Genomic DNA, 16,767 nt, shown 5'->3' on the forward strand with positions numbered 1-16,767 from the left:
TGTTAAAAAAAAAGAGATTGAAATTTTAAGTAGAGCAATATGATACAAATCAGGAAAGTACATATTCTGACCATTATGGAATCCCTAAGTATAATTATTTTTGTAACCCATTATATACATATTTGCATTTCTTGTTATGAACTATGACAGTAAATTGAAACGTTGACAGGACACAAAATCATATTGGCGTCCGCAGGATCTGTGTTACGTCAGAGATTTTGATTACAATGATGATTTAGAAATCTCTCTCTCTCTCTCTCTCTCTCTCTCTCTCTCTGTGTTCAGAATAATTTACATATTTAATAAACTTCTGAAACGTATGACTTTTCGTAAATTTGATTGTATATCTCAATTGGCTTTGGAAACATAGTACTTTCTTCAATCTAAATATTTATTTTAATTAGCTTTCGAAATATATGATTCTTGCCAATTCAACTCGGATAAATGTTTAGAAAATACTTTGCTTTTGCTTTATAATCCCATTACCTCATCTTCGCCCCCCACCCCCGCCACACTCACACTGTTAAGATGAAGAAAAAAAATGTCTCTCCTTGATATATCAAAATTCGCATTCCCAGATAATTGTGAAACATTCTTTCATTACGATTTCCCCGTAATTCTTTCATCTGTTTCTTTATTAATGCAGCCAACAAAAATGTGTATTAAATGACAATTTATTACAAAGGCAAACTGTATATAGCTTCACAATGTTACTGTACTTTACACAGAAGGTTTCATTGGTAATTAATATATGTGCATCATTTCAAACAAAATGGGTTTGAATGAAACGTGACTAATTATTACAGAAAAATATATAATTTGGTCTCTAGGATTATAATGGAAGACCATAGGGAAATTATTTTAATTTAGAAAATCAAATGCAGGTTAAAAAAAATATTCTAAATCAAGCAAAATAAGTCATCAAATAATAAGATATCACTAAACTCTATCTCCATGGTGATCATACACTTCTTTCTCCTACATCACATTTTGTTTCTTTATTATATATTTAAATTTAGTGTTTATACAATATAAATAAAATCCCTTGAGCTCCAACAAAATCCGTATGTTCCTCAGTCTCTTTCGAAACAGATTTCTTATAATTTTAATTTACCTTTATGAATCATACAAAAATTCTGGCTCATCTTGAAACCATCTACAGCCACGATCATCTGTCAATAACAGTCTCTTGAAATCTTCACTGTCTTGTTCAACGCTATTTGATTTCATAGAGTATGTATAATGAAAAAATAAAGATTAAAACAAAATAAAAACATAAAATCTGCTTAGTTTTGGAATGATTATTTAAAGTACATGATTTTAGCATATGCTGCACACGGACACCATCTTACATATACATCAGCATAGATTGATGAATATATATATATATATATATATATATATATATATATATATATATATATATATATATATATATATATATATATATATATATATATATATATATAATCTTGATCACAGTGACAATGTGTGTTTGTGGTTTGTGTGCGTTTATGTGTGTTTGTGTGTGTGTGTGTGTGTGTGTGTGTGTGTGTGAGAGAGAGAGAGAGAGAGAGATCATTGGACTGACTGACTTAATGCTCTCTATTTGAAAGTGATTGTCGGCATATCTAGTGATTGGCAAGTGCAAAACTTCAAAAAAATTCAGTTTCATCTTTCCATCAATAATGTACCACAAAAATGCGAATTATTGATTATGGGTTTGTTATTTTATTTTTTAACAAATAAAGCGTTTCACCGCTTTCATTCTTATGTTTAGCTATGATGAAAATATGTACATTTTATCAGCAATTGTGTAGGCAAACAAACGACTGCATACAGTTTGAAATATATGACTAAGAAGAAAAACACAAGTAACTCTTTAATGTATCGCCCTGAAAATGATTCTGATTATTAATTTCTATTTTAATTGCTACCAAATGTATTACAGAGTTGAAATACAATCTACTTTGCAAAACTATTATCACTCAAAAATACCTTTATATAAAAAAAATCATTATAGAGCACATGCATGAAATGAATACATAGCCAAACAACTTTTGTTGTATTAGTGTGATACCAACCAATGGATTTGTATCCCAGACAACGTTAAAAAACACCCAACGCCTTGCTGCACGCACCAACCCTTTACCATCTGGACCAGGTACACATCACTGAAAATGATGATACACAGTCGCTCGCATTGGCATCCGTGCGTAGCAGACACACCCGAATATCGACCCAGGAATTATTTCTGATTTTATATATATATATATATATATATATATATATATATATATATATATATATATATATATATATATATATATATATAATAGTTGTCTTTATGTGATATTACATATAAATTTATTGCATTATCCTTTTTACATTCAATGCTTTTAAGTGGATTTCGCCATTAATCCTGATGAACCGATACATTCCTTAGTTTTATTATGCTACATACAAATATAATCTTCCATGTTTTCGTATTGCACAGGATACAAATCCATTGGTTGGTATCACACTAATATGACACATAGTGTCTTTGACACGAATTCATTGGTTGGTATCACACCAATAGTAAACATATTGCCTGGAATGCAAGTCCATTGGTTGGTATCACACTAACATGACACATATCGAATGGGATGCAAGTCCATTGGTTGGTATTACACTAACATGACACATATCGAATGGAATGCAAGTCCATTGGTTGGTATCACACTAACATGACACATATCGAATGGAATGCAAGTCCATTGGTTGGTATTACACTAACATGACACATATCGAATGGAATGCAAGTCCATTGGTTGGTATCACACTATCATGACACATATCGAATGGAATGCAAGTCCATTGGTTGGTATCACACTAACATGACACATATCGAATGGAATGCAAGTCCATTGGTTGGTATTACACTAATATCACATATACTGCCTGGTATACAAATTCATTGGTTGGTATCACACTAATATGACACATATTGCTTGGGATGCAAGTCCATTGGTTAGTATCACACTAATGTGATATGTATTGCTTGGGATACAAGTCCTTTGGTTGGTATCACACTAATATGACACATAATGTCTGAGATACAAATCTATTGGTTTGTATCACACTAATGCGACACATATTGCCTGAGAGACAAGTCCATTGGTTGGTATCACACTAATATGACACATATTGCCTGGGATGCAAATCCATTGGTTAGTATCACATTGATGTGATATTTATTGCTTGGGATATAAATCCATTGGTTAGGATCACACTAATGCGACACATATTGCCTGGGATGCAAATCCATTGGTTAGTATCACACTAATGTGATATTTATTGCTTGGGATATAAATCCATTGGTTAGGATCACACTAATGCGACACATATTGCCTGAGAGACAACTAATACTGAAGCGAATCAATAGATTCAGATTATAGATGTAGTTGTATTATTTACAATATTGGAGTGATCAATTCATAAAATTAACATTCGGCGCATTCTCGAAATTAGAATGCAAAAACCGTCAGCATTGGGCTTCTCTGTCTGCTCTTGTATGTTTGTAGTCATAAATTTGTTTATACGGCTTTGTAGCCGTATTTCCATAACTGATTAATTTTTCCTCGGCAGACCAGTTAGTATTCATATCATATGTATGCACAGAAACGCACAAAGTTCCTACTGAGTTTAAATGTGAGATTCCATACGCGCACGAAACGTAACATTCCAGTTGTTTACATTCATAAGCCACTAATTAAAGCACACACACACACACACACACACACACACACACACACATATATATATATATATATAACTGCGTCGAAATTTATTGCCGATTTGACTGTGAAACAAAAATGAACGTAATTGCAACATTACATCACAGTTCTCGTTGTGTACGATGAAACATTCTATTGAAATTGAAAACTTTAATTTTTATGTATTTCAAAAGTATAAAAATACAGGACACTAATTTAAAACTTGTGACTAGTTATCCGAAGGGAATGCTATTTTATTCTTTTCCTCGGTGGAGGGGCAGGCTGGTCTGATTGGACTGACTGGTCAATAGCAGATTTGTTCATATAGTGGTCTATAGTAGGTTTGTTTATATAGTTCTCCTCTTGGTTTTGGTAGATAACGTCTCCAGGAATTTCTAAGGCGTTGTTCATGAGGGACAGCACAGCTTCAAACGTTGGTCTTAAGTTGCTGTCTGTATTCATGCACTGGTCAAGTATGTCATGGCTGAAATGCATGCAATCGAAGATTTCTGAGCATGTATGTGAATGCAATTCGGTCTTAATCGACCACCACATAATTAAATCTTAGTCTATATTAAAAAAATTCCTATCGAGCAAAGATGCAGACTAATTTTGCTAATTGCAACATTTATATAATGGTCAAAAGTGTTCACTTATTAAGCTTGTACAGTTCCGTCAAAGCAATAGCTTTCTTTCTTCTGAATGTATGAAACAATTTTGGAAATACACAACGAGAACAAATGTCATTTAAGTTCATTACTCGAGTGAAGACGAGGAACAAACTGGGTAAAGACTGGGTAAATGCAAATAAATAAAACATTCGAGGAACAATTGTATTATACAACACATTAAATCCCTTTAGTAATCGGTTTCATGCAATGCTGGTTTAACTAATATTTATCTATTATGGCGTAGATGAGACGAACGCGACTTTTGCATTTGACTCCTTCACTATTGTACAATCTATAATAAAACGCCTTACCCCAAAGTTCTGAAATCCGACTCTTAAACTACATTGACAGTCCTTCTTGTAATACTTACTATGCCTTGGGAATATTTTCAGGTTTTCCAAGCCGATATCCTTGCATCGCAACATTGAGGTGTATATCGCTATCGAGTAGATCCTGATAAGGTAGGTAACGGCATCCGGTAAATACCTCCCACAGTAATACTCCATAGGACCACTGGAAACAGCAATCTTATATATCCATACATTCATAAGCACATATTTCCTGTGTGATAGCTATCCAAATCTAAAGCAGATTAAATCTGCGTACAATTTATGCATATTCTTGATCTGTACAAACTATAATCTATATGGTAGTTTATCATAGCAACCGATCGCATCTATATGGTAGTTTATCATAGCAACCGGTCGCATCTATATGGTAGTTTATCATAGCAACCGGTCGCATCTGTATTTTTAGTAAATGTATCAGCGAGCGACTAAATGAAATTGTCGTTAATCGAGAGGTTTTTAAGATCGCAAATACTTCTAATATAAGACCTAATGTTTGGGTCGAGTTTCTCCTTAAATCTGAATTTTTTTCCTTTCACAAAACTTTTTGTGAATGCAATATATATTATCTCAAAATTAAGATGTCATTTGCAATAATTCCAAAGTTCGACAATTTGAACGAAATTACCCTGCCAAGAAAAAAATATAAATATTTTCAAATCGATTTTTTTTATTAAGGTATCTAGACTTGATTGTATAAGTCACAAAAAACTTCAAGGTGTTAGGTAATTGATATGGATACCGGTAAAATTTATTTTGATTTATAATTGAAAGATTAACTATTTGGCGATACTTGGAAACTTTCTAGTGTTCTTCCTCTATATTAGAAACTCTATATACTTCAAGTTATTGTATTATATTGTGCAATTTCTCAAAAGGTTTTGCCAGGGCATGGAAGAGAAGTTTAATATTTACATTTTAAAAATATGGACTTTCTTCCAATCTGCTAACTAGTTTTAAAAAATACGATTCAAATAGCAAAATGTTAATTACAATTATTCAGGGAAAAGCTTCTTAAAGCGGAAGTTTCTCAAGTCTATTTATTTAGCCGTTATCTTTTAATCTTCGTTACCGATATTGTGGACGGCACGAGATCTCGTGTTCCTCTTCCTTACAATATTCATCCCTTTACCCTTTAATGTTCTTAGATTGAATAAACAATGACAAATTATCTTCTGTTATATATATATATATATATATATATATATATATATATATATATATATATATATATATATATATATATATATAATTTGTATTATTTCTTGGCTTTTCGTAATGATTATATGTTATATACATCTGTATCTTGTCTTTGACATTGTTCAAAATCAAGTTCACTGGGTACCTGACTAAGGCCATTAATTTCGTCAACAACATAATACATAGCTAATATTATTAGTGAGATTGGATTAAATATTATGACCATTATGAATAAACATGTTTATTTGGATGTGGTTCTAGGACATTGGAAATTTCCCATGAAAATCTGGTCTACCTGATGTTTGTCATGTTCTTTATTATAATTTTAGCAAAACACCTTATCTTGTTTACAACTTAGAATGTTACACAAATGAACTGTTGACCCTCATCCTGGTTCTATTTACGTGTCTTAGTGTTAATATAATGTTGCTCACTTGAGAAATTTCTCATTCTTGCATTAAAATCGTTACCCAAATCAGTATTTTTGTTGTGTTCATTATTTCTCTTGGGCGAAATTATTTATTCAAATTATTATTAACTGGAAATACAAAGTGCTCATCTATAATATTCATGGACAGAAACTTTAATTTGGAATTATAGTGAATTAAGACAATATTTTAATTACATTAATGTGATACATCAAAAGATTCTTGGCTACTTAGCAATTCAGGCTCCTGGCACACTAGCATACAATTCAGGCTCCTGGCACACTAGCATATTCGATACTACAGGAACATCAACATATTCAATACTGGAGTTTAATAGGAATGCCACTGGACTTCAGTTGGAATTTTATACATTTGGAATTTTGATAAAACCTTTGTATTATTTGAGATTTAATTCGCAATACTGTAAGATCTTTTTAAATTATCGCATTCTATTCTAGGGAAATAAATTATTTGTTGAATTTTACAAAATTTGTTGATTATTGATCTTTTCTGTTACTTAGTTTAAGACTATAGATTCATAACACTTCTTAGATTGCACAATTGATCCTATGTCGTGGAAAGTTTATTCCAGAATTTAAAAAAATAACCTGCTGATATGCTTATAAGGGCTAAGAATATTCAAGTCAGGCCAGGTGCAATATTACCGTCATCTCGGAATATTAATTGTAGCAAATACGAAATAGACTTCCCGTATTGACCTTATAAATGAGTCGGCAGCTATTCACACTGCTAATTAGAGAACTGAAACACGGACTAGATAAATAAACTTTGTCAAGATTTAAAAAAAAAACCATATATTAGACCTATATCAGAATATGAAACTACTCGGTCCAAAAGCTTGAAACACTTCAGTTAAAAGCATCAAGAACAGTTGCATGACTTCTAAGAAATACTAGAGTGTAATCACTTTACCTCCATGAAAAGATGCATGCTGATAATTCAGTACAAGACACTTCAAACTGTACAACCTGTCTTATTTATAGACTGCATTTTTTGTCATAACGTACCCACCATTTGTCTCTTAAAGGAAACACAGGCATCAGACCTGATACATTGTAAATTGAAAAAATAATGACATCAATAGCGTAAATTTTATTTTCCTTACAATTCTAACGATATAATTATAATCGTATTATCCATCCCTGTAAACAGGTACCCTTAAAATAGCATATGCGGGTCCCTATGTCATAAACCTTTCTTCCATTCTAAAAGTTCCACGTCAAAAGATTTACTTCAAAGGCTGTATATATGCAATTAGTGAAATCTTTAAAAGTCTGGATTAACATTTACTACTAGAAATGTTAAGTAAAATATTACGACAGAGGAAACCTTGAGTTCTAGCAAATTATTAAAAAATAACTACCATATCGGATGCCTTGTCGTAGAACCCAGTCTGCTGTAGACTTTCCACTGCCATCCACCGCACTGGAAGATCCCTGTTTTGTTGTTTCATATACTCTTCGGGATATAAGTCCGAAGCAAAGGAAGCGTCCGCCACTTTTGCCACCCTTCCGCTGTCAATCCTTTGAAAATATCAGTATCCTTTAGCATATCACGATACAGATACTGCTAAATAATTAAATTAAAGGTCCATATAACACTATGTCGATACAGTTTATCCATATCGATACATCGCTAAATCGATTCCGTTTATTTTAAACATCAAACAGAATCGGTATTATGATATATTGCTGTGTTGAAAATTCTTCTTAGTTTGAACTGGATAAAAGATCTGGCAGCTTTAATGGTTGGGAATCCTATGCATACTTTCCCGATTTGGGAATGAAAATAGGATACCTGTTCTTTCCACTTATTACGGACCTGTCACATTATTTAAAGTTGGCCTAAATCACACATTCGCATAAACGGGATTTTTTTTTTAAGCTACCTTGACTGCGGTATACTTGAAAATTTTTATGGATGCTACTGATATACGTAGCATAGATACATCATGATATCGATACTTTCACGTCATTATTACATACCCATTTAGTCTTACATGATTGATCTGGCGTTAGATACAGCTGTTCAATCCGTATTTCTGTATCGCACACCTACATTCGAAGACGAAGTTGCCTTCTTTGACGTCTGCGTGTAGATGTTTTAAGACGCAGAGAATCGAACGTTAATAAATTCCTGTTAGTTTTTTTTTTTTAAAAAAATCCTACAGTTAAGCTAAACTTTTTAGAAACGTAAAAACTATAAGACTGCATTTTGTGTTTTGTTCTGAGTCAGGGGGAAATAACTCCTTCGATATGGCATATGAATACGTCTCGGTACGAGAGCCTCGACGTATATCTACGCCATATTAATCTCGTTCTTTCCGCCGACTCATAACAAAATACGTGTGCTGTTTTCTGTATTTATATCATCAATAAAGGCATTTTTAAAATAATATAATCTTTATAAAGAAACAATTGTAAGATTTGTTTGTTTCAAATTATTTAAATTTTACACGCACACTGAAGCCATACACATTTTATAGTCAGTTTATTACTGGCGTGTATTTTCGTTTAAATCACGATTTGTGTTTGATAAAACGTTTTAAAACTTTCAACAAGATTAAGATGAGAAAAGTTGTGTTGTTTTCCTACACATGTTACACGAATATTAATATATCAGTATAATTTTCCTTACTGATAGAACTTAAAACAGTGATATCGCAGTCAGGCAACAATATCCTAGCACTGCATGCAACTACTAAAATAATGGAACTTTATGAGCCATGCCGATGGCAGTTGTTTAATTTCACTGAGGAGACAAAGATAGAGGACTAACATGCAGTTTCTGGCAGCAAGGTCTTTATGTACAATTCCTTGGCGATGTACCTCCTTCATCCCTTCTCCAACATCAAAACAGAATGCTATGACATCATCGACGTTAATTACCTGCAGTTAGATAATCCATAGTGTAATTATTACATCTATACATTTTCGAACCAATTGCATGGTATCTGGAATTGAAAAACAGTAATTTAATATATTTCAAACAGCTGCGCTCTTGAAAATATTTAATTTAATATATTTCAAACAGCTGCGCTCTTGAAAATATTTCCAATACAGCGTTTTCCATCTCTATGACAACTTTTCAGCATAATTTAAAAATAAAATGAATGCAGTTTTGTTAGGATGCTTATCTAATGACTACTTGAAGGTACCTAAAGTTTTAAGTACCAAGTGCTATGTTATATCTACCCGGCTCATGTTTGTATATTAAATTATATTTCTAAACGCATTAAAGAGGAGGTAGAACTTGATATAAATTACAAATTACCTAGTTTTATTATTCCTATCCTTGCATACCTCCTGTTCAGGGACGTATGGCGAGCTAATACAACACGAGGAACATAGAAAGATACATTTTATCATGAATCTGTAATCTAAAGTAAAAACAGTAGGGCACCTAGATATCTTGTTGAACATATTTGTGTGTTATCATCTAACATGCATGTTAACATGCTGAACACACATCGGACGCGGGAGGTCTCGGGTTTGAACACCAGCCGAGTCGTACCTAAAGCTTATACAAATGACACTAAAAGCTGACTCGCTTGGCACTCAGCAGTATGAGGTTAGTGTTGGGACTGGTTTGGCCTGGTGTCAGGATAATGTGACTGGGTAGGACATGATGCTACATGTCTGCGGCATGATACCCAAGTGCTAGACATCACTATAAACTGCCACACTGCATACATCGTAGCGATGGGACTAAAATATTGTTAAAGCTACGTTAAAAATTACACACACACACACACACACACACACACACACAAGCTGAACAGCAACTCTAAAATTTATAAAAGAAAAATATAAATCCACACCAGGACAACTATATTCACACTAGAACGAGCAAGATCTACATGAATTAAAATGATGTAATCAAAGTCAAGAGAGAAATGAAATTCCTTTGGTAAGTAATGTATTCTCTTCACCGTACATGTACACTTTGTGTTTTGTAGACTTACAAAGTATCACTTGACTATATTCGTGGGGTGGGGGGTGGGAGCGTGGAATGGGGAGACACCATGTCTTTGTCAAAGAATACATACAGCTGTTGCATCTGCCTCTTCATATTACTCTTAACGGCATAAAGTATAATAGGATTGTCGATCAAAGTATCTAGAACGCTGATGGCGTAGTTACAGAGATTTTGCTATTCAAGGTACATTTCAGCACCCTGTACATTCAGTACTAATAAATTTTATAATTGTTTCAAAATATCTTTTACTTATTAGTTCACAAGAGGGTTTATATTAACGTTTAAAATGTTATTTGACGAAGTATTATATTGATTTTATTTAAAAGCATTTTCTGCTATGAATCTCAGTACTATCATTGGAACAATCCCCAAGGTAGAATACTCTTACAAGATCAAATAACGTAAACAAAGTTAAGTTGCCGCCCTTGAGATATAAAACTGGCCTGAAGGCACGTGAATCGGTAGTTGACTAATTTAAGTAGGAACGTACAATTTGTTACTATTATTAAGCATGGAAAGATTGAAATCATTCCAAGCTAAATAGAAAATTTTGTATATAACAAATACTTTCTATCATAAATAGCCACCACAGATTCATTTAGCTTCTTACTTAGAATACTCTTGATTGCGTTTTTAGGAAAATACTATAAAGGAAAGTACTGGAAACAGACTTGTAGAGTCCAGTTTGAAGCCAAAGATCACGTAGAAGTATTAAAATTACAGAAATTTCATGACACTCTATACAAAAAAAAATCATGTAAATGTGAACTGATAACAAAACAGAAGTTATTTGGTCTATTTATAGAGAGTGCATTTTCCTATAATACTTTAATTTTCAGAAATCGATTGTCCTTCAAATATATTTCACAGACTTTTCTATATCCCGTTTAATTTACCATCTAGCTCTCGCACATGAGTATTTCTACTGAACATCAACAAAGACAAGATACATATTTAAAATCAAAACAAAATAATAATAATTAAAAAAAAATAGCAATGCATTCTTTAGACATCAGCGTTATCATTAAATGGTAGACGTTTCCTGTACTTCACCTGTGAGTCATAGTTCTTCTTTATATAGTCCTTCAGAGTTCTTTCCATTGCAGGATATACAACATAAATTTTCTTCTCATCAATTGCTATTCCGCGCAGGCGCAGAACCTTGTCATGCACTACATCCCTTAGTCTGGTACACTCTTGAAGACCTAGGCTCAGCCACTTTGGTATCTCTCCATGTGCTACAATAGAGTAAAGGAATTCTTTCAAATATTGAGGAATATTAAACATCTAGGGTACTGAACTGAAAATTCTGTCTGATAAAACATTTCTCATGTTACTTATTATGTTTCAGAATTTTGAGGACAAACAGGATAGTCTCAATTAATATATTGCCAGAGCAGATATAACCATGTACCGTATGTACTCGCTTATAAATCATGTCCAACTGTAAACTGCACAGACCGTGATCTGCGGTTGAATATTGCTCCGGCAGATCTGGGTTTGTACAGTTAGTTAGGAATAATCAGTAGAACAAACAACATACACGCTGGTCTGCAGGTCAGGATCTTTGTTGTTTGTAGTTAAAAACGACTTATAAGCGAATATACACGGTATCTTTGATAGCTTACCCCATCATACATAAAGATTTGCTTCATTTGACAATTCAACCAAAATATGAACTATAAAACAAAGTATAAACTGAAAATTCAACATTAATGGGTTGAGACTTGATACAGTTATGTACGTTTGAATCTGTATATATTATATAGTGTCAGTGCCAGTCAGCTAGGTGACGGTCATTAGACCAGAATGTCCGTCAAGCTTACCACTGTGCCTGTGATAATACAATGCCTAATAATATTTATAGGCATAGTATGGATGCGTCAGCACGTGCCTGACTTCGACTGGAACTCGGCAATTTCAAACAAAGCTTTAATAACGATATTGACCGTGTGTGTGTGTGTGTGTGTGTGTGTGATTTGGATTTTTAATGTAGCTTTTTTAAGTCATATCGCTACGATGTCTGCAGTTTCACAGTGTATAGTGATGTCTAGCACTAGGGCATCATGCCGTAGACATGTAGCATGATGTCCTCCCAGTCACATTATCCTGACATCAGATCGACCAGTCCTAACACTAACCTCTTGATGCTGACCGCCAAGCGAGGCAGCTGTTAGCACCGTTTTTGTAAGTCTTTGGTATGACTCGACTGGGGATCGAACCCACGAACTCCCGCATCCGAGGCGGACGCTCTAACCACTAAGCCACCGGAGCGTTCGACATTGAACGCATTCTAAATATTAAATGTACGAGCAGTTTAACCGAAACATGTGTGGATAGGTTTGCCTTACCATTTATCATGTACTATTCAAATTCTTTCCAATATTTGATATAAACATGTGCATAAAACATACAAAGGTGGCAATAAATATCTTCGAGGGGGAGTGTCGAAGAATAATACGAAATTGTTTACATATTTTTATCTTTTAATTAATATACATGTCCACATGTTTTGTTACTGCTATTATTCCATAAATTCAGAGAAGAGAAACAAAAGAAAAATATGTATTGGGCAAGTCAAGGCCACCGGCTCAAAGTATATTATTATACAATGTTGTAATGTAGAGTACAGTGATTGTATAAACAGTTAAAGTTGGATGATGTTTAACTCATATATTAATGGTGGGTTCTCTACCAAAGATACCTGTTCGGACACTATCCGCTCCTTTAGTGCATGATATACAAAGACCGCATGGTTACCCACGGTATGAAATATACCTATTTACATTAGTGAATAGCTTAGCATTATGATTCGCCACAGAATATGTTGGTAAATGTTTCCCTCCTACTTTTGAATAAATGAACATCTCATAATTGCATGAAATCTGATTTTGAATCAAATTATTATTTCATAAGCAGCATAACCGTTATTTGAATTAGAATTGTCTCCCCTTTTCCACCAATAAATCGTGAGCAGAGAAAGAAATTTTAGAACAGCGCTTGTCTGTAATTTTCGGTTAATCCCATAGAAAGGTAAAAATGTATGTCTATCTGAAATGTAAAATTTCAATATACAAAATTTTACAAAGTGTGTTACCTAATTCAACCAGTTTTGCAATAAATGATATTGCGTACAATACCGAACTAACGACAAGAAGAGTTTACTTTGTCCAATATCCTGAGACTAATATACATATCCCAGTCATGGACGCCCGCAGGATTTTTTGCGGGGGGTGGGGGTGGGGACGGAGTCAGTCAGTCACGGCCGGGAGAGTAAGCTAGTATAGTAAGCAGTCTGAAACTATAGCTAATAATTACTAAGCGTTTTGAACAGGATCTTGTGACATACTTTCATCTTCAATGGCATGATTAAACTTGTCGGTATATATATATATATATATATATATATATATATATATATATATATGCAGCATGATTTTGGGGGAGGTCACGTGACCCCCTTTTGACCTATGCTGCAGGCGCCCATGATCCCAGTTCATATCTATGTGGCAAAACTTTAACATTATGTAATCAGTTTGACTTCCAGCATCTTCTAACCTTTTTAGCAACATAATATTGAGCTGAACATCGACTTGGATCTAGTTGTATCAATTTAATCCAATATTTTAGACCGGTTAAGAAATAGTTCATGCACCGAAGGTATAGTTCAAGTTCTTCTCTGACCAAGTACGAAGTAGTGTCGCGCGGAAGATAGACAATGTTTGTAAAAGTGACTTTTGTTCTTTTCCAATTTCTTGAGTACATTTAAATCACCATATTTTCGTGCCGTATAGTACAATTGGTTCAATGATAGCACTAAATAATTAGCAAGAACTTACAATTGAAACATTAATATTTTTTCTTGTATCAAACCAACAAAAATAACAGCTTCATGTGCCTGTACCTTTTAAATATTTCCTTTTCATCAAACTTTGTTTTCAAGCCAAACATTTCATGTTACAAGGATACTTTGTATACTATTGAATGTATTTATGTTATAAAATCATTAATGAACAGAGTGAATAAATGTAAGCTGAGAGTACACCCTTGTCTTGTTCCAACATTACATCCAAAATAAAAGGTGTTGTTACTGTCTACCATAAACATGAACTCAAATTACTGTACATAGAATGTAATATGAGTAAATATTTTTCGCCCAGCTGTCTTTAAAAGACTCTTCAATAGCGACTTTAGTCAATAAAATGTAAGGCCTTAATAAAATCCACAAAGAGAAAACCAAGTTTTCCTGCCTCTTTACTTTAATAATTTAGGATGACAGCTTGGAGCGTAAACATAATTTCAGTAGCTGAGTATCACTGATAAAATCCTGCCTGTGATTTCCCTACAACACAAAATCCTCGGTAAAATCTTGTTTGGTATAATTATATGTGAAATTCTTGTATAATTAGTTTGATCATGTTATACTACTCTATATTACTGGAGAAAGAACCTTTATAATATTTCGACATAAATTAAACGTGAGAATTGGATTAATGTCTTCTGCGGTGAGCTTAATCATTTTACAAAAGTGCCATATATATTAGACCTCCCCATTTTCTAATGTTTCGAATAATTGTATGACGTGCGACTGACTCAGGTGAGACTCCAGTGATTTGTAAAGGTGAACGCTTTAGAACGTACTGTCACCCGGGGACCCTACATGATTATATACTTCACTGATACAGAATTCAGCACTCTATATATCGGATATGTAACAGCTTCATTACTGGTACCTACTGCACAATCTCTAATTAAAGGAAAAAACAGCATTCGAATCAGCAATATCATCGACCCGACAGACTAGAATTGTTCTTAAAATGACAAAAGTCTCTGCAGAAATTTAATCATAATATGTGAAAGCTTTTATATTTGGCAATTTTATATGTTGGAATATAGAAAAATCAACCCCTCTCACGATCTGTCAAGCCGTAATAGTACTGTTTGCTAATATTAAAATTGATCAGATCTCTGTTACAGAAAAGAAAACAAACTGACGTCAAAATATTTTAAAAGAAGAGTTTAGTATGTATCAGAGTGTTTTCTTCTCTATAACAGAGATCTGAGATTTTAATATCAACAAAATATACTAGTCCAGCTTGAAATAACTAATGATTAATGTCCTAAATTACTTTACAGATTTAGCATGGAATAATAAGAAAGATATGAAGTCACTTCATAATAATAATAATAATAATAACAATAATCCATATTATGCATTTTTTCTTCTGTGAACTATTTCTTATCCAAGGCTGCTACGAAATGTAGCATGCAACGCGTTACTCAACAAGACATGAAGTATAATTTTTGTCAGATTTCCTTAGGCTGTAATAACCGGATAAAGCTCATACAGAAAAAGGAGATAAGATTGCAAATCTTTCCTTACAAATACTCAATTCCATCGTGATGAGTCACAAAGTCGTTTATATTATTGCTGTGAGCGCCCCCAAGTTTTTTTCAATGTGATCCCCCTTTGTTCGAAAATTTAAAGGATTTTATCTTTCTTTGTCTCCTATCCAATTTGTATTGTCAGTATTTGTATATAAGAAAAACGGAATTTTGAATGAGTAAATTGAAAAGTACATTTGTAAAGGGTTCTTATTTCTTTTTGATAGGGACGTACATGTTCAAATTTATGTTGCCAGGTTTCCATTCGTATTTTCCCTGCTGCTACATTTTATTTCAAAACAGGCTCTTCAGAGGCATTTGTGTCCCTTTCTTGTATACAAAACTGTAATATGATTAGAACAAAAATCGTTTTAAGCAACAAGTTTTAAGCAATAAGGTAAACCCCATGAGTTTTATATAAGGAGAAAATGGGGCCCAAGAATTATCCAGTTTGACTCTATGAAATAGGCATGGGCCAATGATTCGGGCTAATTTGAATAATGCGATTGTCTGTTCTCCATATGACGTATATGATCAATGACATTTTCAAGATCCGCCTATTTACGTTTGCTAATATCAACTAATTTCATAATGCAATGCGCATTACTGATCACCGAACATTTATGGGAATGATGGATCGCTTCTCACACTACGCCTACTCTCGTACTGTCATAGACCTACTTCTCTTGAAGGCGTATTCATGTTATGTACATTTAATATGCATCAAATGATTTTGAAGACTGGCATGTTTCAACAACCATATAGTAATATAAACGGAGATTTTCAAACGAAATGTTAGGATTATATTGGTAATGTTGGAATTAATTCATTACGAAAGCACAAGACAGCGGAACAGAACAATATCGATATAGACATTAGGTCGAGTGAATAACGGAAACGCGAAAGAAATGCACTCAGAATGAATTTTCTGACGGTGAACACATATATACAAGTTATACAAAGAAAACGGAACACAAAC

General features: G+C 33.4%; 1 protein-coding gene across 1 annotated transcript in view; it reads right to left on the bottom strand.

Annotated features, from left to right (window-relative positions):
• Positions 1-658: 658 nt before the first annotated feature.
• LOC149770156 (uncharacterized) overlaps positions 659-16,767 on the bottom strand; it is a 151,387-nt gene continuing 135,278 nt past the window's right edge. The window contains exons 20-24 of the mRNA XM_089949322.1: positions 11,457-11,641; positions 9,204-9,313; positions 7,789-7,948; positions 4,800-4,942; positions 659-4,242 (exon numbers count right to left, since the gene is read on the bottom strand). Of these exons, the coding sequence (XP_089805448.1) occupies positions 4,008-4,242; positions 4,800-4,942; positions 7,789-7,948; positions 9,204-9,313; positions 11,457-11,641 (833 nt within the window). The 3' untranslated portion in view covers positions 659-4,007. The remainder of the gene's footprint in view (positions 4,243-4,799; positions 4,943-7,788; positions 7,949-9,203; positions 9,314-11,456; positions 11,642-16,767) is intronic.

Source organism: Sinohyriopsis cumingii, unplaced genomic scaffold (assembly GCF_028554795.1).
Source record: "Sinohyriopsis cumingii isolate HCF-2022 unplaced genomic scaffold, ASM2855479v2 utg002596l, whole genome shotgun sequence".
Classification (NCBI taxonomy): domain Eukaryota; kingdom Metazoa; phylum Mollusca; class Bivalvia; order Unionida; family Unionidae; genus Sinohyriopsis; species Sinohyriopsis cumingii.